A 20,761-nucleotide genomic window follows, 5' to 3' on the forward strand; every position below is an offset into this window, starting at 1 on the left:
CAAGGGGACGATATGAAATTAAATTCTTAGGGTGCCTCCCTGCAGGAACACCCAGGAGTTTACAACTTGTGACTCAAAGATCAGCACTGGCTCTTCGATTTATGTGGTTGCAGCCATGATCCATGAACAGTGTGTCTCAAAGCTCCAGAAGCTGTTGCTTTTGTACCTGTATCTTTGGGTATGTGCTCACACTGTGAACTGTGTTCTGCCTCTCAGCCTGGAGATAGGTTGTATCTGTTTGGTACCACAATGTCCATCACTCAGAATCAGTCCAGATGCATCTGCTGGAACGGTGTGTAAGCATCTCTTTTTAGATGCATTTCCTCACCTGGACCCTAACTTTGTCTGCTGGTTATTTAAGATGGATTTTGTTACTGATTTGCATCAGTAGGGGAGAGACTGGGTCATCTTCCCAATTACTTCCTACTTTGTGATTGTTGTGTGCACATGTGCACAAGAGGGTGCATTTGAAGGACTGGATTCCCCAAGGCAAGTAATAAAGTCACTGGATTGATTCACAGCCAGCCTGGTAAGCCACATTCTGGTTACCTGGCAGCTGTTTAGGAGCCTTTATAGAACATGTTGCTTCTTGGAGGGAAGAGTCCCTATCACCAAACCTTCACCCCTGTTAACAGGGTACACTCAGAGTTGACTAGATGTGGAACCTACCCTGACTTTGGAGGAGATGCCTCCAGGCAAAGTCAGAGATGTCAGAAGGCCTGTGCAGCATAGTTTGCATGTCTGCTGCCTAGCAGGCAGCTCTTCTGAGACTGAGCCCTCCGTCTTTCACAGGCAGGGCCTTCAGGCTGAATCACTGCTTGAATCTTGGCTTCCTTTTATTATCCTCCTGTTTCCAACCTAATTTTTTAATTAGTAAGTCTCTGAAAGTGTTTGGTGTTATGTTGGAGTAGAGTAGTTGAGAAGGGATGCAGTGATCTATGAGTGATTTTTACATGTGCTTACAATTTTCCGTTTCCCAAGCACAACGGCATGTTCTGCATGCACAGCAACGGCATGTGTCCCTGAAATGTGAGTGAGTCCTTAAGGAGGCTGCCCAACTTCCTCTGCATCACTCCCTGGCAGCCTGCAAAATGGGCTAAATTCAAGTGACCTAAAAGGAGGGGAGGGGGTTTGGAAACAGATCACTCCGCCAATGTAAAGATGGAGGAACATACTTAGGAGCCCAAGGTAGAAAGGAAGGTTTCTGCAGTGAAATTTATCCTGACTTGAACTCTAGGATAAGTTCTGTTGCCACTACCACAGAGCTTACTCTCCACAGCACAGAAGCTACAAGAAGCACTTGCTCATGTGTCCTTTATAATGTGATTTATGGCATGTCTGAATTTGATCTACCAGCTCATGACTGAGGATGGCTTTTCTGGTTTTGTCATATCTGGCTGCAGGGCTGAGTCAGCTTCCACTTTGCTTGCTATGACTTCTCTTTAGCTAAATAAGCTTGCATCATGTCAAGGAAAAAGAACTTTGCCAGAAGTCAATGTATTCATCAGAACATCAGTCTGCACAGTCCGAGAATTTAGGCCACTGTGTTTATTTTTCAACACATACTTTGGGGTAACAGAAGGGGGAAACTCCACTGAAGTTAAGGGTTGCGCACTGGAGCAGGCTGTGTGGTAAGGGTGAGCCATCACAGCCTCACGTACACATATCTCAGCCAGTGTTCGGTGGGGACTTAATTGCCTTTTGATTTTAACTAACTCCAGGAGATAATCCAAACAATGAAAGTGAGGTTATGCCTAGAGCACAAGTGGTTGTGAGTGCCATCCCCTCCTTGGGGCTAGCACAAGTTTAGCTCTGACTTTTTGTGCCTGAGACGTTTGTAAGGCCATTCTTCACCTCGTTTAATCAAAGACTAATTCCCCTAACACAGGTGTCTCCTGTTTGGTTCTTGCTTTCTTTAAAATGAGTCAGCTGCTGAAGAAAGTGATATCTCCAAGGGGGTAGAATGACTCAGTAGTAAAGATGTCACTTTGCTTGACCCCTCAGCTTGTACAGCACTGAAGTGCTCTGTCATGATTGTTAGAGCTTTGATGAAGTCTGCTGAGTCTCATGATCTTATGAGCCAAGAACCAAAATGCCTTCAAATTAATTTCTGAATAAGATGCTCTGTGTGAGTCTAGTCAGGCTAGGCCTAGTTCAAGTTTATTAGAGAAGGTAGATGTGAGCAAGGGAAAAAGCAGCTGACCTTTGCTTGGTAAATAAAACATGGTAAATAACATAGAGACCATGTGACTCTTAACATCCTGCAGGTTTTTTTACAAGCATCTACTTCTAAAACCTCACATTGCCCTATGAGGTGGTAGCATTTAATCAATTACTTTTACCTTGGTTTATGGGTTGTGGACAGTCTGAAAGTGGACTGTGCTTTTTTTCCAAGGGAATTTCATACTCAGAATTATTCAGTTACATTTTCCCCTGAACCTTTTTACCCTCCAGCCTGTTAATTGCAATTCAAACTATTGTTGTGATTCACTGTTTTCCACGATATGAGGTCTTTTTCCTGAGCAGACAACTGTAAATCCTAGGGCATTGACATTGTTGGTGTGATTGCTAATACCAGAACTTAGTATTTGGGTTTGTGATGTCTAAATTTAATGTTTACTTAAGGTCAGTATTTGTTCCATGGAAATGTGGGTAGTAAACACAAGCAGGGTCCTGAATACACCAGAATAAAACAATCTGCAGTTCTGAATTTTTAAAAGATTTTGTAATATTCACCCAACCTAGTATCCTTCCTTTGGCTGATGGAAAGCTAAAAGCAAAGGTGATTAAGAGTGTTCTTGAAGACTGGCAGTTAGTGTCAGAGGCAAGAAGGAGATTTTTACCAACTTCTTTTTCTTCTTCTCAGTGAAAATGCTTACAGTCACTATGCTTGGGCATCCCCCAAAACTGTAATGCAATGTAATGTACGCAGCTGAACAGCTAAGGAACAAATTATTCTGGTACCAATGTCAGGAGTGCTTAGTGAGTGGTCTGTTACTGTGTCCCCCGTCTGAGATAACGTGGCAGTTCAGAAAACTAGAAATTTTGAGTTGTCATGATAAGTTATTTCCATGGCAAGTGACACCTCTGACATTCTCACTAGGGAAGTTAACCAGGAACCTCATTTGGGACACATGGAAGTCTTGATGGAAGAATGTGAACCAGTTCACCATCCGTTGCATACTCATCTGGCAGTAAGAAGAAGAAAGTTAACACAGGTATGTAAAGAGGCAGGAGTAGAAAAGGTACTTCGTAGTCTTCCTTTGGAATGTGGAGGCTGGTCCTGGATGGAGTGAAAGAGGGGGAGTTTTTATTCCCTTCAGGTTGCAGAGTATGGAAGGAGGCAAGAACTCCCAGATGCTGTTAAAGGAAGGAGCGAAACTCTGGGGTTCCAGAAAATCAGTGGATGGATGAGCTGTGCCAGGCCCTTGTGGCATGTCTAGCTAATCTCTTGCTTCCTACATCTCCTGCTTTAACAGCTGTAAGGGGGGTTGGGCTCCCACTCAGGCTGAGCGAAGAAAACAATATTCCCGTGCATGTGAGGATCATGCGTACAGACATGCCCCTGAGGAGGCAGGGCAGCAGTGGTAAGCGCCCCCCCGCCCCCCCAAGACTCTTGTTTATGGTGTAATGTTATCCAGCCCTCATAATTTGTGGGGACCAGGCACCTCACAAAATGAGTTACAGGCTGATTGCTATTGGACTCTGCTACACCCGCCTGTCACAACTGACAGCGAGGGAAGACAGAGTCAGGGTTGAAGAGTAAGTAGTGATGGGGAAAAGAGGGAGAAGGTAGCAACAGTGAAGCCCAGCACCCAGGAGGCTGAGATGCCTGTACCCATTGTCTCTGTCCTGTCCACAGGCCGGTAACTCCCCAAGGGTTTCGCATGCAGCATGCCACAGGTGGATGGTTCATCACCAAGTAGAGAGGAACTATCACATTTTAATACCAGAATTGTGAATAATTCTTGGACCTACTGTAGACTGCTTACCACAGCCTTGTGAGCTATTAGTAGTCCTCATCCTGCAGTTTTTACCTATCTGTGGTTCCTGGATGTAACAAAAACCATTGCAAAGAAGCGAGGATGGGCCCCACAGTGAGAAGGTACTGCTGCTTGCAGTGAGTCAGGCTGGCTGTTGTGCAGATGGGCACAGTGGTCCTACTGGACAAGTGATGGACAAGACACGGTACCGTGTGCCTCCAGCCTATTCTGCAGACACAACCAGCCCACTGTGCATTGTTGCTGGCCAAAAAAAGAACGGAGAAGAACAAAACAATTAGGTTTGGAGAAAGAATTTAGGGGTGTTAAGCTGTGTGAAATACCAAAATACCAACAGCTGCACCTTCTAGCAGGGTAGCTTCTGCAGGGGCTGAGGAAGAGCTGCCCACAGACATTCCTCTACACCCCTCCGGCAGCCTGTTCTGTGCCGAGGTATTCCACCCACGGAAGACAAACTGGGAGCAGCTGTTCCTCAAAACATGCTGCAGGAGCCAGCCATGCACTTGCCATTAGGCACAGTGACTCTGTCCATCTCAGCAGAATTCTTCCCACCACATAACAGCATGCCACCAAGGATACACTTCGATTTGGTAGGAATCCCTTCTGTCTGCAGGTTGCTTCGCCTGGTTGAGAAAAACCCAACAATTTCCTTGTAAAGAGCAGTGCCAACCCAGGATCCGCCAGTCCTTGCAGCTTTGTGCCTGTTAGAAAAGTAAAGGAAAGACAGCGACAGCTGATGAAGAGCAAAGGGTAAAATGAGCTAGTGTAATTGGAAATGCTTAGAGAAAGTTGTTAGAGAAACAGAAGATGTAATTTAATTTGAGAAACATTTCTCAGTTAAGGGCTTAAATTTCCCCTAGAGGAGAGCTGTGGCCTGGTGGTTTCGCAGACCGCCTCTGCCGCCCTGATGGTCGGCGTCCCCTCGGCTGGCCCTGGCTCCCGTTTGAAGAGGGGAAATGCGTTCCTCGCCCGGTGCCCGCAGCCCGTGCTCGCTCACCCGCAGCCCCAAACCCTGCACCGGTGATTGGGAGAAAGCGGCTCCCACAGGCTCATGCGGAGCCCTTGAGCTGCCGAGCTGCCCTGCTGCCCTCCTACCCGAGGCACCCGCTCAGCAGTGCCGTTAAGCTGGTGTGGGGGCTGCCCCCCCGCGAGGGGGCCTGGCTGCTGCGGGGGCCGGCGCCGGAACCTGCGCGCCCGGCTCGGGTTCCCCCCGGAGCGGCGGCCGGGACGCGCCGGACGGAAACGGAAGCGCCGCCGCGGAGGAGCGGCAGCGGCGGGCTCTGCCGGCGGGAGGTGAGTGTATGCGTCCGGGGGGCTCCGGGGCAGCGGCTGGGGACGGTGAGGCTGGCGGGGGTTGCTGTGGGGACGGCGGCGGGTGCGGTGCCCCTCGGCTGCAAGGCCTGGGTCTTGCTGCCCCGGTTGGCGCTGTGCGGGTGCAGCTCCGGTGGGCTGTGTAATATGCTCCTGGGTACTTGCGGGGGAGCCGTGCCGGCTGCCGGGGTGCTCGGCGGGTCCGGGGAGAGGCGGGCGGCGGAGGCACCGGCTGCCTGGCTGCCCGCGGCGGGGCGTGGGTCGGCTCGGCAGGTAGAGCCTACAGGTGTGTCTGCTGGTGAGAACTTCAGTGGAGGTTCGGTTTCATTCGGGCCTTCCCTAAAGTCTATCTTACAGAACCAGCAAGTCGCTATTTAAGTGCTTAAAGCTTACAGAATGCTTAAAGCTGTTGCAATTTCATATAGCTAATTAATACTTGTATTTGTGCTTATTTTCTATCATGCCAGTTAAATTGTTTGGTTGGTTGTTTAGTTACTTAAAACACATGCTCTAACACTGGTTTTAGGTTTAGGATGTGGCTGAGCTTAGGTCTGTACAGTTAGAAGTTGGGCAATATCTGTAATTCAAGTTTACAGGAAACAGGGCAATATCCTGGACATGTACTTGTACCCCACTGGGTGCTTTCCAAGGCCTTGTTTGTGTGGTTCCACACACCCCCCTTGGCCACTTCTAGGTTGCCACTCTTCACATGTAAGTAGTCCTCCAGATAAGATGTGGCGCACACATCCAGTCTTGTCCCTTCTGCCTGTGGAAGTGGCCACAGGGCTGTGGAGAGAAAGAAGCATTGTGTTTCTTGCGCAGCACGCGCCTGCTTCTCTCAGAGAAAGGCAGAGACTGGAGGCAGCCTCCAGCAGAGTACAGCAGGACTGTGTGGTCTTTGTGCTTCAGAGCCGCAGCCAGCCACTGTAAGGAACCTTAGCAGGTTGCTGCCTGAGATAACTTTATGTTCTAGTGAAGTTATATTTCTAGTAGGCTGCTTTTGCAGCATTCTGACAGAAAGTTCTACTGATGTTACAGCTAGTGCAGTGAAACGTTATATACATGGGTATTCAGAAGACAAAACAGCAGGTATTTACCTTGGGACAGCAGAGTAGCAGTGTGCTGCAGTGACAGATACCTGCTTGGGCAACTTTTAGAGTGGCTTGAGTCTTGCAGAGATGCTAGGATATCTAGCACATTGTCAAGAGTAGCTAAAAATTGTCATTTAATGTATTTGTTCTGAGTGTGATATAATTTTAAGATGCTAGCATTTTGTATTAACGAAGTTTCTTAGACTTTACAACTCAGAAACAGAGCCCAGGTCTACTGATGAGCTGCTTTCCTGCCTATTGGCATTCTAGCTTCAAAAGTACATGTGCTAATCTGGCTTTTCCTGGTCTTTTAGGTCCTTAAAAATGGGGAACACAAGCAGCGAGCGAGCTGGACTGGAGCGTCATGGGCATAAGGCATCCCGAGGTGACAACTCGGGAGGAGCCATCAGTACGAAAGAGGGTGATAGGCCAAAAATCTTAATGGATAGTCCTGAAGATACAGACTTGTTCCATTCAGAGGAAATGAAGGTATTTCTGGTTTTTTCTTGCCTTCTAACATTACCAGCTTGGGAATGCTATCCAATGCAGGTGCTGTTAGCAGCCTTCAGTAATTCTGTCATTGAATTTATACACAAAACTGCCTCATATGCCTTGCTTCCCACACAAAGGAGAGAGAGCGTGCTGATGTTCAAGCAGGTATGATGAGTATAATGTCATGGTTTCCAGCAAGAATTATTTGTAGAAAAACTAAAATATAACTGACCAAAAGCTGTAAATACAATGCCCTAACTGCCTTTGGATACTTAATGCTCTTGTAGTTACCGCTGATATTTTACCTGTCTTACTATTTTTCATATTAAAAGATTTGTTGACTGCTCTGTATTAGATGGATCATTAGAAACGTCTTGCTGTGTATTGTTTCATAGGGATAACAGGAAGGTGTACTTAGATTTTGACTATTGGACAGAGCTGTTTCCTATAGACAATTCGTAATCTTTCCGCTAACTACAAATTTTGTGCCTATGATATCTGTATAATCTAAATCCTTCCTAAGCATATTTCTTCTTAATTATTTTTCTCCCTTTTCTTATATTTGTGTATTTGAAGACTTTTGTGAGCTTAAGCCATTTCTTTTTAATCTAATTTAGGCAGGAGGGAGGGAGATTACTCTGCTTTCCGCTCTTTCTGCAGATTTGAAAGTCTTTAACATCTTTCTGCAATTTGTGCAAATGAACTTGCGAACAGCATCTAGAAATGTAGTTTCTAATCTTCCTCTGACAAAAACTACTTGTAGTCTTGTACCTTGGAGAATCATGCCTGAGCGCAAAAACGCCTTCAGTAAAAACATAGGTTGTCTGAGTCTGCAAGGAAAGAATTTCTTTTGATTAAGATATTGTGCTTGTAGGCTCCATTGGAGAAAGAAGAATTTCTAGCTTGGCAACAAGATCTGGAAGTGAATGATAAAACTCCCACTCAAGCTCGACCAACAGTCTTTCGTTGGACTGGAGGAGGGAAAGAAGTCTATCTATCTGGATCCTTTAACAATTGGAGTAAAATTCCTCTGACAAGGAGGTAATAAACTGCTGCTGCTGTGTCAGTGATATTCCCCATGGACTTGGAACACTTAGAGCAGTGAGAAAGGTGGTCAGTTGACAGATCGATCTTGGATTTACCACTGTCCTGCTTCTCTCCTCAAGCCCTTGATGAGAATCTGACTTTTTATCCTTGGATGGCACAGGATAAAAGTTGAGCTGTGTGTTAGTTTTGAAGGAGTGGGGTGTTCACTAGGCACCGTGCCCGAATGACCCGAAAAAAATTGTGGTGTGCAGTCTGCTACCTGGGGTAGAGCTGGGCTATGTCAGGTGAAGTTGGGTTTTGAACATAATGTCTCTGATGGCACACGTACCTTCTTGCCATACCTTTTGCCCAGCTCAAAGGGTCCAAATTCTGCTAGGGAAACTCTGGGCCTGGGACACCTGCTGGTAAACTACACAAATGAGAGAATGAATCTGTCTTAAGGTACCAACTGCTTTTTCCTGCTAGAGAGCTCTAGAGCTCTGCTTAATCTGTACCTGCGTAAGTACTTCATTTAACCAATGGTGGTTTTTTTTTTCAAAAATGTAAAACGTAATGAATGGCAGAGAGTCTGTATCTAACTGTTGGGCTGAGCCCTGTTGTCTGTCAACAATGACATGTCTGTGAAGGATTGGTCTTCTGCCAGTTTCTGGTGTTTCTTATCTCATTGAGTGGCTACCTGCATTGTCATTGCTGCAGAGGCATCTTTAATTTATTAGGAAACTTGAGGGAGCGGTAGAGTGGCCTGATGAAACAGTATGGGAGGATTTTTCTGTGCATAAAGAATGTGAAATAAATTATCAAGATAGGAGATGGAAAAGAGGCCAATGGAACATCAGTGTTACTATCATACTCCTAAGTAGAAAGCCTGGGAGACAGGAAATGGCGTCTGGAAGTCTGGATAAAAATGTCTCTTTACCCAAAAAAAAAAAAAAGTTTGTCTCTCACCAGATTAGGTATTCTGGGAAAGGAAATATTTGGACCTCCTTAGAGGCTGGATAAAATCATGTTACTGAATCAAACATGCTTGAGTAGGAGACTTCAATATTCTAAACTGAAATTTCAAAGCTAGCACGGTGGTTGTATGCTTGCCCTCCTTACCTGAGAGGAAGTAAAGAGAGACATTGGCATTTTGTGGCCTGTTTGAATTGTTCATATAGCTTCAACTGTTTCTCAGCTTCTCCTGACATGCTGGTAAAGACTTCTGAAGAATCAGGAAGTTCACAGCACAGGAGTATCAAAATTACCAAGCAGCAGCTATTCAGACCCAAAGTAACTCAGAAGTATTGAGTTGCTGCTTTCATCTTCTAGTCGTTGTTCACTTATTCCATAGGCATCTCTGAAATGTAATGGCAAATACTGAAAGGCAGGGAAATACGAGTAAGCTGATCCTGTTACATCAATAGGAGTCTCACAGATAAAATGAGGTCTCACGTACTGACAAGTAACGTGAAGATTTGAGGATGACTTTGTAAAAGCTCAGTGCCAATTACTTGATGCCAGGAATGCAGGTACTGATTTTGAATGCGTGGGGACTTACTGTTGCAGAGGAAGCTATCATTAATATTAACCGTAATTTGGTTCTTTACCTTTAGATTACATCAGAGATTCTCTTAAATGCAGCACTGCCTTTTTAATTTTTTGCATTGTTAAGGTGGCTTGTATGCTGTTACAGTGTTTGTCACAGTTTATGGGTCAATGTGCTTTTCAGACTGTTTCAGGGCTGATTGTTTGTCTTAAATTCCAGTCACAATAACTTTGTGGCAATCCTGGACCTGCCAGAAGGAGAGCACCAGTACAAGTTCTTTGTGGATGGGCAGTGGACGCATGATCCTTCAGAGGTAATGTCTGCTTTGATTCACTGTATTTGTTCAGTTGAAGCATCTGAGGATGAGAACCTGGCTAGTTTCTGTACCGGTGGCTGGCCTTTTCAGAGAGAAGGTATCTGTTAACAACAGAAACTGTTTTAAGCTGGTGAGATTTCTGGTCCCAGCTGACCTAGGTGGCAGGATCAGACTGACCGCCTCAAAGGACAGAAGGTTTCATAACAAATGGGTGACAAGTTCTCTTGGGTATTGCTTTGTAAGAGATGGCGAGCTTTTCTTGTCTAGTGCCAAACTGTCTTTTAAAGCACTCTAGCATTGCTGACAGCCCAAATCACTCCGTGCCGTACTTGCTGTCTGTGCCAGAATGTTGCTATTGCTGCTCTAGATATTTTCATAATCCAGTAATTGTGCCAAAATCTACCAGGCCTTTTCTTCCTCCTCTGCTGTAAAATGAGCTTTAACGCTAGCCTGTCTAGCAGTCCCTACCGGCTTCAGAACTTATCATTCACAGCTATTGGTTCCAGTTGTCTTGCTGCCTTGGCAAACCTTGCAGAACCTCACAGGATTTAACTTGCAGTAAAATTAGCTCTTTGAACCCTCTGCCTGGGACTCTAGTCTTAGCTTTAATAGTAAACCAGCAATACCAACCAAACTCTGTCCTGCATCAGGCGATGTAGATCTTAGCCTGGATCAGAAAGCCCTATAGAAGCTAGAAGCAAAGCTTGGCTCCTTGTGTCATCAGTGTTGTCTTCAGCCCAGACCTGGTGCTAGCCTTGTCTATAGCCCAAGAATTTATTGAGTGCTGTGGGCCTAGCAGGTTCAACTGACATGCATCCCCCCAGTCTTAACCTAACACTGACTGAGCAATGGTGAGCTCTTTTCGTATCTGGCACTAGCATATTTTAAAAGCAATATATTTCATTATTAGTAATGCTGATTGTGTAGTCCCGTAAGCTTTTCTTATTCTGACTTTTGTACCTTGTCTTTTCCCAGCCTGTAGTAACCAGCCAGCTAGGCACCGTCAACAACATCATACAGGTGAAGAAAACTGACTTTGAAGTATTCGATGCTTTGATGGTGGACTCTCAAAAATGTTCAGACATGTCTGGTATGAGCTTACTGGTAGTTCTATATCACACTTTTTAGAGCTGTTAAAAATTTCATCTTCCTTTCTATCTGGAGTTAAAGCTATCTTCCTTTTTAACTGGAGTTAAAACTCCAGTATAGATTAATCTCCACTTTTGTCAGGCTCTGTGGACAGGTACAGGAATGACAAATGCAGAAACGAGGAAGCGTCTGATAGTGCCACACAGGTCACTGTAGATCTGATTAGGGGGAGGTCATGGGTGCTTAACAGCTGTTTGTTTGGCTGTGCCGTGTGAAATGGCTGTTTGTAGCACACTCATTGGTGGGTCAGTCTCTACCATATAACATCAAACCAACGTTGACAGCCTACGTCGTTCATAATTCTTTGCTAAGAATGTGGGCTGAGGATGTCAAAAGTTGCACACTAAAGAGGTAGAAATTAGGTGTATCCTAGCATTGCTAACACAGGCTCAGCCGTATATTGTATCCTCACTGTTTAGTATAAGTTATCTGTATCTTAGAATAATATAAAAGTGCTATTTTTGTCTTAGGTTTCATATTCTAGTGTAACAGAGGTAAGATTGAGTCATTTCTGAGATCAGTCTTGCCACCTTTCTTTATAGACCTTTGTAGGGATGAAGACCATGATTTAAGTAGTACCTTAAATCCTCCTTCAGAACTGTCCTTTGAGGTGGAAGGTGTGTTTGGCTGGTTTTTGCTCTTTGCAACTTTGCCCTGGGCAAAGACTTTTTGGAGGAAAAGTGTGATTTGTGAGACTTGGACACTTCCAGAAGCTAGGAGGAGATTCTAGTAGGTGCCTTCCCCCCACGTGCTGTAATGGCCTTCCCTTGTACTGGTTTAGACTCTGAAGAGCTCTTCCTATTGCTCTGTCCTGGTGTGGCAGTAATACTTCCTTTTACAGGTATGTACCATGTTTATAGTACTTGCCTTGGAGGTAACCTTGTAGAGCAGCGTTTCCTATGAAGCGTTTGCTGGAGGAGCGCTGGGCAGAGATGACAGTGACATTCTGGAGAGCAGCAGGCCCCTCGGAACTCTGCTGCCCAGATCTTCACAGCTAGTTTCAAGTCAGACAGACTTTGGACATCCTCAATGACTTCTTGGGCAGTGACTGATCCTCTGGCACTGCATCAGCTGCTGCAGTTCTTGTACTTACGTGCCATTGATTTCTTTTGGCTGCAAGTTCCTGGATATGAAAATTAACTTGGAGTACCAGTAAAATGTACCTATGAAGAGCAGACATTCTTACAGACTATTTAAGAATAAATATTTAACATCTCTCTGGCAGAATTGTCAAGTTCACCCCCAGGACCGTATCACCAGGAGCCCTATGTTTGTAAGGCAGAAGAGCGCTTTAAATCACCACCTATTCTTCCCCCCCACCTGTTGCAGGTCATCCTGAATAAGGACACCGGCATTTCTGTGAGTACACTAGTTTGTTTTGCTGAATAAAGGCATTGAGGTTGTGAGCAGATGGGGAAACAGTCTGTGTGCAGACAGGGGACAGTTCAGGAAAAACCTTAGAATAGTTGCTGTGTTGATTAAATTCCTTATTATGTGTGTCCAGATTGATTAATCTGAAGTAAAATTATTTTTCTACTTATCTTAGAACAGTTTGGGTTGGAAGGGACCTTTAAAGATCACCTAGTCCCACCCCCCTGCCCTGGACAGGGACGCCTTCCACCAGACCAGGTTGCTCCAAGCCCCGTCCAGCCTGGCCCTGAGCACCCCCAGGGATGGGGCACCCACAGCCGCCCTGGGCAACCTGGGCCAGCGCCTCACCGCCCTCACAGGGAAGAATTTCTGTCTAGTATCTAATCTAAATCTACCCCTTTTTAGCTTAAAGCCATTCTTCCTTGTCCTATCACAACATGCCCCTGTCAAAAGTTCCTCTCCAGCTTTCCTGTAGGCCCCCTTTAGTTGACTCTTCAAAATCGAAAAGAAAACTAGATTGTTATTTTACTCTTTGAAACCTTAGTCTTTCCATTGCAACACCGTTAAATGTCAGAAGCACATAAATAACTGAGTGAGTTTCATGAGCGCAGTGAGGCTGTGGGGGGGTTTGATCTTTGATTGTTCCGAATCTTTGTTTCTGTTGATGGACTCTGCGTAAGAAGCAGTGTGATGTATTTGGGTATGGCTGGTTACAGACGGTGTTTATCTCCCATCCGCTGTGATGAGTAAACTGTGAGTTCTGTTGTTTTCACACTGTCTCGCTTTCTGTTTTTTCCAGTGTGATCCTGCACTACTTCCTGAACCCAACCATGTCATGTTGAACCACCTCTACGCGCTTTCCATCAAGGTGAGAGGCCACGGCATGTTCCTCACATGTGCAGCTTTTAGATAACCATGTAATATGCTCACTTGTTTCCCATCTCCTGTAGGATGGAGTGATGGTGCTTAGTGCTACACATCGTTACAAGAAGAAATACGTGACTACTTTGCTGTACAAGCCAATATGAGCATCACAGTAGTTTGCAACCATTTGTTCTGGGCCAGTGCAGTCTCAGAAAAAAAAATTCTTCTCTTAACCAAATGTACTCCTGCTCTGTGCTGTAGCAAACGAACTCTGATTTCATATTGTTTCTGAGACTTCCAAGTTCTCCTGTATCTGCCTTATTTTCCCAGTCCCACCTTGGAAGTTCTTAGAGATGGCAGCTTCATGGCAACTAGACAGATGGCAGAGGTGTCAGTGCCCGTTGTCAGCTCAGTTAAAAAACACCCATTTAATTAGGCTGAAAAATGTGAGGGCAGCAACAGGTAAAAGACCTTTAGCAGTGAGGCAGACTGTAAGTAATAAACAAGCCAGCCCAAAGTCTAGAAAATTCAGGATTCTTGTGGAATCTTATTTGAGCTCAACACTCAGCAAAAGCGAGCCCATTACTGCTTTCATAACTCATCAAGCACACAGTTATTTCAGCAGCAAGTTCCACACTTGCGTGGCTGAAGTAAGTGTGAGTATCGATGATCTTTTTGTAACTGCCTTTTCTAGGCAAAATCAGCGACACAATCACCTACAAGCTCGTTTTTATTTTACGGTAGGCTGGGGTGCACTCTTTCTACTGTGAATAGCTCTGTAGTTTTTCTCTTCATGAGAACTGAAATACAACTTTTCCCCTGTGGAATTGCTGGTAAAGACAATTGTTTTTAATGGCTGGATTTTTCTATAAGTCGTACATGTGTCTTGCAGTAATCTGCTTTTTGAAACTAATTTCTCCTGCTGTCACCAGTAAGGACTTCCTTAAGCTGGCACAAGTAGCTGTAAGGAAATCGATGTGTTCAGTTTAGGGATTAGTTCTTCAGTAACAGCCTGAAGGTGACAGTAAGTCCCCTGCATCGCAGTGGCCAAACTTGCCCCTCGGTGTAAGCCCTGCAGCCAGCTGGATGCAGCCGCACTGCACCCTTCTGGGCCCAGGGCCAGGGTGCAGCGCTGACTGCGGGTGTGCAGTCCCTGTGCTTCCCCAGCCCGGGTTGTGGGGATCTCTGCAACTTCTTATTCTGTTCATATTTTCTCGGTGATTAAGGTATGCCAGGTTGCCTGGACTTGGTACTCGCAGCCTGTTTTATCCCAAAGCAAATGCAACATTAATGCAAATCTGCCTGCCAGCATGCCTCGGGCCTGCCCTGGAGGAACCAGCTCAGGAGGTGACCCGCTGGGTCCTTCCCTCTCTTTTTTTTTTTTTTTTTTTTTGGTGCCTGAGAGTGCCAGTGACTGTGCCAATGATAACCAGCCCCCATGCGACTGGGGGAAGAGCACGCTGCACAGATCAGTGCGGAGTCTGAGTGGGGGCAAAAGCTGCAGCGGCCAGTTTGGTGTAACCAGCCCCCGCGGAAGGGTGGTTTGCCTTGCTGGGAGCCGTGCGGCAAAGTCTTGAGTAGATCTGGGTCTAGTGCAATGATTTTCTCTGAAAACTCTTCTTCATTCTGTGCTATGGATAGCATTTGGTATTCTGAAATACGGAATTGCTTTTGTTTTCAGCCTCTTCAGAAAGAAATAAAACATTTTCAAGAAAAGTGGGTGACTGGCTTTGTTATTATCCTTCCCATCTCTGGTAACCTTGGCTTCCTGGAGTTGTTCTTTCTTTATAACCTGTGATTGCCTGATTGCAGTTTTATGCCTTGGTGGATTGTTAAAGTTTTTCATTCATAGATGCAGCTTGAAACTGTGTCTGCTTGCAGTTAATCGGTAAAGAGGCTGAGAAAGGTGTCGGTATGGATTTGTGATGCAAAGTTTACAGGCAGAATAAGAGTCCAGTTACCTAAAAGCTCTGGTGATAATTTCCGTAGGACTGGAAAGCTTGCTATTGCCTTTAACAGTCTTGTCACTTCTCTTTGTTCCAGCCAGCCACCCTTCGAGCAAAGCTTTTTTCCCCAAGCCTTTCTCCTGGACAGCCCAGCCTGTGATGGCCGGTTGGGTACGGTTTGTGGTGTCACAGGCACATGTGTGGCGTTGGATTAGGCTGTGTGATATTTATTAGCACTAGAAAATGCTGCCTTATGAGGTCAGGGAAGAGGCTGTGAGATGTGTGGTCAGGGCCAGAACCTGCAGGGCAGCACATGGCGCAGGGAGGCCTGTGCGCTTTGCCGGGGAACATCGGGGGTCCTTTTAGCCTGGGCTGGTTGTGTCAGGGCAGCGAATGAAGGTGTGTCAGTAGCAGAGACGGGAGAGCAGGCTGACACAGCTCCAGTAGCTGATGTCACAGGTTTGAGCTTTTGTTGAAAGGTCAACTCACCCAGTCAAAACCACCTGCATGTTCAAATGCAGAAGTGCAGGCAGGTGTGTGACCAACTGTGTGCCCACAGCCCCTTTGCCAGTTCCCTGCCTGATGGTGCTGTTGGTAACTGGGTGGCCCCTCCTTCCACAGCGGCACCGACGAAGGTGTGCTGGACCCTGTGTTGGGTAGCACAGTGGAGCTGTCGGCGGGAAGCGGTGTGGTGCGGTGGTCCTCTCTGGTGACGTGCTCTGCTGTCAGCACAACAGCGGTCCCACTCTGGTGCCACCAGAGCTGTTCGGTGACCTGAGTGAGGGCCAGCGGCCGGCAGCCCTGTGGCGCTGTGGGCAAGTGAGCCCCGGTGCCTGGCTGTGCCCATGGCTTTGCCTGGTGCCTGTGCCACAGCTGCGGCACATGTGTGGTGGGCCAGGCACTGGGCAAGTGCTGTGGCAGCAGCCTGGGTGTGGTTGTGCAGAACCAAGTGGGTTTGGTGGGACATGTGTCAGCAGAGGAGAGGCAGGTGCTGGAAGGTATTTTTTCAGCTGTGTTCAAAGAAAAGTAGATGCGAGGGTGTATGGGCAGCCAGAAATCATGCAGTGCAGCCTCTTAAAGGCTTTTAGTGACAGCAGGGAAAGGAAACCACAGGTTTCTTATTTGAATGACCCAGGATTCATTTTTTTTTTGCTAGAAGAGCAGAGCAGCTTAAAGGTAACTTAATAAGTTTGGTTGTGCGGTTTTGTTTTTCAGTTGAAAAACAAGTTTTTCACATGTCAGAGGCTAAAGAAGCTGAAACAGAAATGGAAAACAGAAAGGAAAGTGAAGGTATGCAGGTATGCAAAACAGCAGCGTTCATGGACTTGGTCTCATTAGTTATTGCTAAGATTTGTGGATTTTTTCCCAGTTACATGTGTGCATGACTCACTCTAGGCTTTTCATCAGTGCTGGTGTGGTGGAACCACAGGACAGAACCAATTATTTTATAGAATTTTTTTTTTCTTTTTTAATTTGCAGTTTATGGCCATGGCTCAGAGGGTAGAGCACTTGGTTACATGGTCTGCAGCTGGCACTGCACCATTAGGTTTTGCAGCCCCCAAAAAAGCTTCATGTGTGCACCTCGGACGGCAGGGTGAGGGGCCCAGGCTGTGTGAGGAGCGAGCAGCGCAGCTCATCGCCTGGGCTGGCCAGGGGAATTACTCTGTGGTCACCTCCACCCTCCCCTGCTTGGTGAGCCAGCGCAGCTGCCCGCAGGCCCAAGGGCCTCTCCCAGGCCGGGCAGGTGACGGAGGTGGGGTGTTCCTTGGCACCGGTGGCCTCAGCTGACACCTCCCCGGAGCCACAACCTTCCTCCAGGTAAGCCTCGCCCCGCCCCCCCCCCCTTTCTCTCCAGCAGGGAGCATCTGCAGGAGGGCTGCTTTCTGGCAGGGCGCTGCTGAAGGAAGAGGTAGGCTGCTTGGTTCAGTTTTCATTTTGGGGTGGGGGGCTCTCACTCTTTATCCCCCACCCCCAGCTTGTTTTCTGCTTGATAGGTGAACGAATTAGATTAATCACAGTGTTCCCTTATTGTAAGGGGATGAATCAAATCCCTCCAAAGGCAAAAGCTGGATCAAGAGATGGATTTATTAGCTCACTTACATTCCCCACCCACATCTCGCAGTCTGTGCTGTTATGTTTGTTCTTGGCTGTTGCTAGGAGAGCACATGATTTAAGGTAGATGCAGAGGCTTTTGTTACAGTCATTTTTTTTGGCCCTTGAGTAAGCCGCTATGGTCTGTGTCTACGGCAGAAGTAAAAAGAGCTCTCTGCCACAACCCCCCGCCACCGTCCTCCCCCCCCCCCCCCCCCGACCCCCTAAATTTCAGCACAGAGCGCAGTGGGCAAGCTGACAGGGCATTTGTGCATGTTTCTTGGTAATCAAAAGGCTCAATAAATAATTTTTTTTTTACTCCACCAGTTTCTGGATTATTTTAGTTTTGTTACAATTCTGATCATGCATCATAGGACTGCAACAATGAGCTTTAAATAAGTATTCTTTGTGCACAGTAAAATAAAGGAACATTGAACAAGTTAGCATTTCATCATATACATCAGATAGTAGGCACAATAGATAAAATCAAGCAGCTTGGGGTTTATGTAGAGCATTTTCATGAAGAATGTCATGTAGACCAAAATGTAAGAGGAGCTATTAGTAACCCACCCCCACACCCTCCAACAGGCCCTTTATTGGGGGTAAGGGGGCGGTTATGTGCACAGAACTGAAAACACTGAACAGTAGGAGGACAAATTAAGTTACTGTAGGCAGCAGTGTGAATATTAAAAACCTCTTCCTGTGAAAGAATACTTCAGACCCTGTAAAAACTGGTTCAGTTAAAAATAGATGTATTTACATTTAAGTCTGATCTAGCAAGTTTTCCCAGCAGGTATAAGTTAAGATGTACAGTAACTGCAGGTTGTACTCATTCTGACTCAATTCGTGAATGTTGGTTTGGTTTTTTGTTGTGGTTTTTTTTTTTTCTTTTTTTTAAAGTTGCAGCTATTAGGCCTTAAAGCACCAGCATATTACAGCGGTGGGATGAGTAACTGTCTCAGTCCATTCTGCTACCAGTACACTGCTGGGATAAATCCCAAACCTGTTGTTAGATCACACTGTTGTTAATTAAGATGGTTCTTTCCAGCTCAAGATGTGTGGGTCGTTTACCAGGGCAAGATTGTTTTCCCAGATACTCACATGTGTCTTACCTCTACCCGTACCTCTAGTTAAGTACGTCGGGGCAGAATTTAGCTGTAGGTGTTGGCAGCCAGCTGCTGCTCTAGTAAAATACTTGGACAAATCCACCTGTTTCAGTTCATATGAACATGCTTTGTTTTTGTGAAGCCACTTACGCTACTTGTTCAGGGAAAAACCACTATTAATGCTAAATACTGCCAAGGTTAGCTCTTTGGTAAGCTCTGACGCCTATAGATTACACAGCCTCTAACGCTGGGTGCAATGGCAGGATGGCTCCGTGTTACTCTCTATAGAAGGAAGCGTTCATTTCACCATGCCAGTCAAGATAGTTATTTTTTTTATTTGGTTATTTTTCAACAACAAAGTTCAATACTTTCCAGGTGGAGCTTGGAACTGTCCCTCTGGTTCCCTCCCTTGTCGATAATAAAAAGGTAATGAAGAAAAATCCTGTACTTTTAGAGACCTAAAACCTCATTTATGCTAACAAGCTTCAATTGCAAATAAACGTTACAATATTTCTTCATGGGAGAGCAAGGAGGACTAAGCTGAGGCCCCTCCAGTGTCTGAAGATGGCTGTCCACAACCACCATTAAAACAAAAAGCTAGTGTTGAAAAACGCACAGTTTACAATAAAAAAGTAGAAACCAATTCAATTCCTTTTTGTTACGAATATAAAGTTTCTTGTAAATATGTACAGTCCTTTGAGCTATTTCTATAGCAGGAAGCATTTCACAAACAAGACACAAGATATACACTTCCAGGACTCAACAAGCCCATTTCTGAGGTCTTGAAGATCTTCCATGAGATGCAAAGATTTAAAGACTGATCTCAGTGACCTTTCCAAATATTCAGACCAGGAGACAAAAACTTTCAGCAAGTTTCCTGCCAAATCATCTGACCTAAAACAACCCAACAGACGAGAACGGGATACAATATTCATGAAACTCGCCAAAGGACACTGACAAGGCATTTGAATTTTTATGGGTTTCTAGAACAGGTTAGCACAGGCTTGTGAGGGACTAGCAGAAGTTTAAGTGTGGCGCCAAGGGAAGATTGGATGCAGTTTTTGCTCTTTCCAGTTGTAAAGAACGTGGTTGTTCACTTAGGATGTTGCTAGTGCAGATTGAATGGTCAAAACCTGCTTTGAAAATCATTTGCTCTCTGCTTCATGTTCACAGCAAAAGAGAATAGCAAGCAATAAATGGCTCGAGGTTAGATACGTGGGAGCAAAGGCGAAGCGTGTTCAGTAACCGCTAAAGCTGTTCATTGTGAGTATCCTCTTGTGCCGTGACACTTGGTTCTTATTGTACGACAAATTACATGTCACGGGAGGAGCCAGCCCTGGGCCGCTGCTCCTTCTGGGGAACGTGACACTGTCAGGGCTACGGGGTTATTTCCAAAGGGACCACGTTCAGTGTGACTGTAATTCCTGTCATAGAATAAGGCTCGTTAACTCTTCATTGCCAAATTTCCAGAGTAATTAACGGTTATTTTGCAGCGTAATCTAAAGGTTTCAGTTAATTTACAGGTGAGGTACAATACACTACTCAGCAAAGCAACCTAAAAGGAGAGAGCAGCCAGTGATGGTGCAGCAGCATGCAGTGAACTGTCATGCAGAAGACCTGGATAAAGTCTTACAACCCAGTAGCTTGTAGGTAATGCACTTTGTCTCAGGGCTGGGCACATGGGCTCATTTAAAGCAGGGTTCTTCCCTCCCCCTCTGAGCTGCTCTAGAGTGATTTTAGTGAGAACAAAATAACTTTCAGAAGTGGCAGGTGAACAGACTAATCAGAAGTAAATTTCCTTGTGTTCTGTAGAGAATATCCAATCACACCTTCTATTGAAAGACTCACTCACCTTGGCCCTTCTCTTTCCAGGCCATCAGGAATTCCCAGCCTGTCTCAGAACTAAGATCAATTATCTGGTATGGGGTGCTAACCACATTATAGAGACGGGGGTGGGACTCTAGTCCCCTTTAATTTCCTCAGCGTACTACTTGGGGACTAAAGTGAATACAAAAAGTTCATGAACTGCTTGAAAGAGTAACAGTAGTACAAAGTGCAAAAACAGGAGTGCAGGAAAGTGCAGAGAAACTAAACTGAGCTGCAAACAATCTTCAAAAGCATCACGTCTCCCGATGCGGAGTGAGCTTTTGCCCAGGAATGCTGTTTTGGTAACTGGGCAGCAGCCATATGCCGTGCATATACTCAGTGTATTTCCTTTTTTTTCCTGCAGGTCAAGATGAGTAACTTTGTCTAGCTGAGACTTACACTGAGGACTGGTCCCAGACCTGGCAGGGAAATAAGATGACAGTTACAGCTCACACATATTTTCCTCACACATGCACAGGTGCCAGCAGCAGTACATCACCTAACTACTGCTGCCGCTGCTGAGCCAGTGCTGTATGTGCTCGCTCCTTGGCGGCACCATTCTGAAACCACTGACAAAGGCAAGTA

The 20,761-nt window shown here is 45.8% G+C and overlaps 2 protein-coding genes across 13 annotated transcripts in view; one reads left to right on the plus strand and one right to left on the minus strand.

Moving 5' to 3' along the window:
• The first annotated feature begins 5,180 nt into the window (after positions 1–5,180).
• PRKAB1 (protein kinase AMP-activated non-catalytic subunit beta 1) lies at positions 5,181–20,123 on the plus strand. Of its 2 annotated transcripts, XR_005105799.1 has the most exons (9): positions 5,201–5,294; positions 6,718–6,892; positions 7,770–7,936; positions 9,687–9,780; positions 10,759–10,873; positions 12,158–12,291; positions 13,103–13,171; positions 13,254–16,411; positions 16,593–20,123. XR_005105799.1 is itself a non-coding variant. In XM_037397989.1 (8 exons), exons 2-8 carry the CDS (start codon positions 6,728–6,730, stop codon positions 13,329–13,331), a joined length of 822 nt encoding a protein of 273 aa, XP_037253886.1. In that variant the 5' UTR covers positions 5,181–5,294; positions 6,718–6,727; the 3' UTR covers positions 13,332–14,883. The 2 variants fall into 2 exon arrangements, 1 of the variants encoding a protein (XP_037253886.1); XM_037397989.1 differs by lacking the exon at positions 16,593–20,123 and having other exon boundaries at positions 5,181–5,294; positions 13,254–14,883.
• Positions 17,590–20,761, minus strand: part of CIT (citron rho-interacting serine/threonine kinase) — a 73,734-nt gene continuing 70,562 nt past the window's right edge. For all 11 annotated transcript variants that reach the window (XM_037397021.1, XM_037397816.1, XM_037397725.1 and 8 more), the window contains one exon: positions 17,590–20,595. In XM_037397021.1, coding sequence (XP_037252918.1) covers positions 20,572–20,595 — 24 coding nt within the window. In that variant the 3' untranslated portion in view covers positions 17,590–20,571. The remainder of the gene's footprint in view (positions 20,596–20,761) is intronic.

Source organism: Falco rusticolus, chromosome 1 (assembly GCF_015220075.1).
Source record: "Falco rusticolus isolate bFalRus1 chromosome 1, bFalRus1.pri, whole genome shotgun sequence".
Taxonomy (NCBI): domain Eukaryota; kingdom Metazoa; phylum Chordata; class Aves; order Falconiformes; family Falconidae; genus Falco; species Falco rusticolus.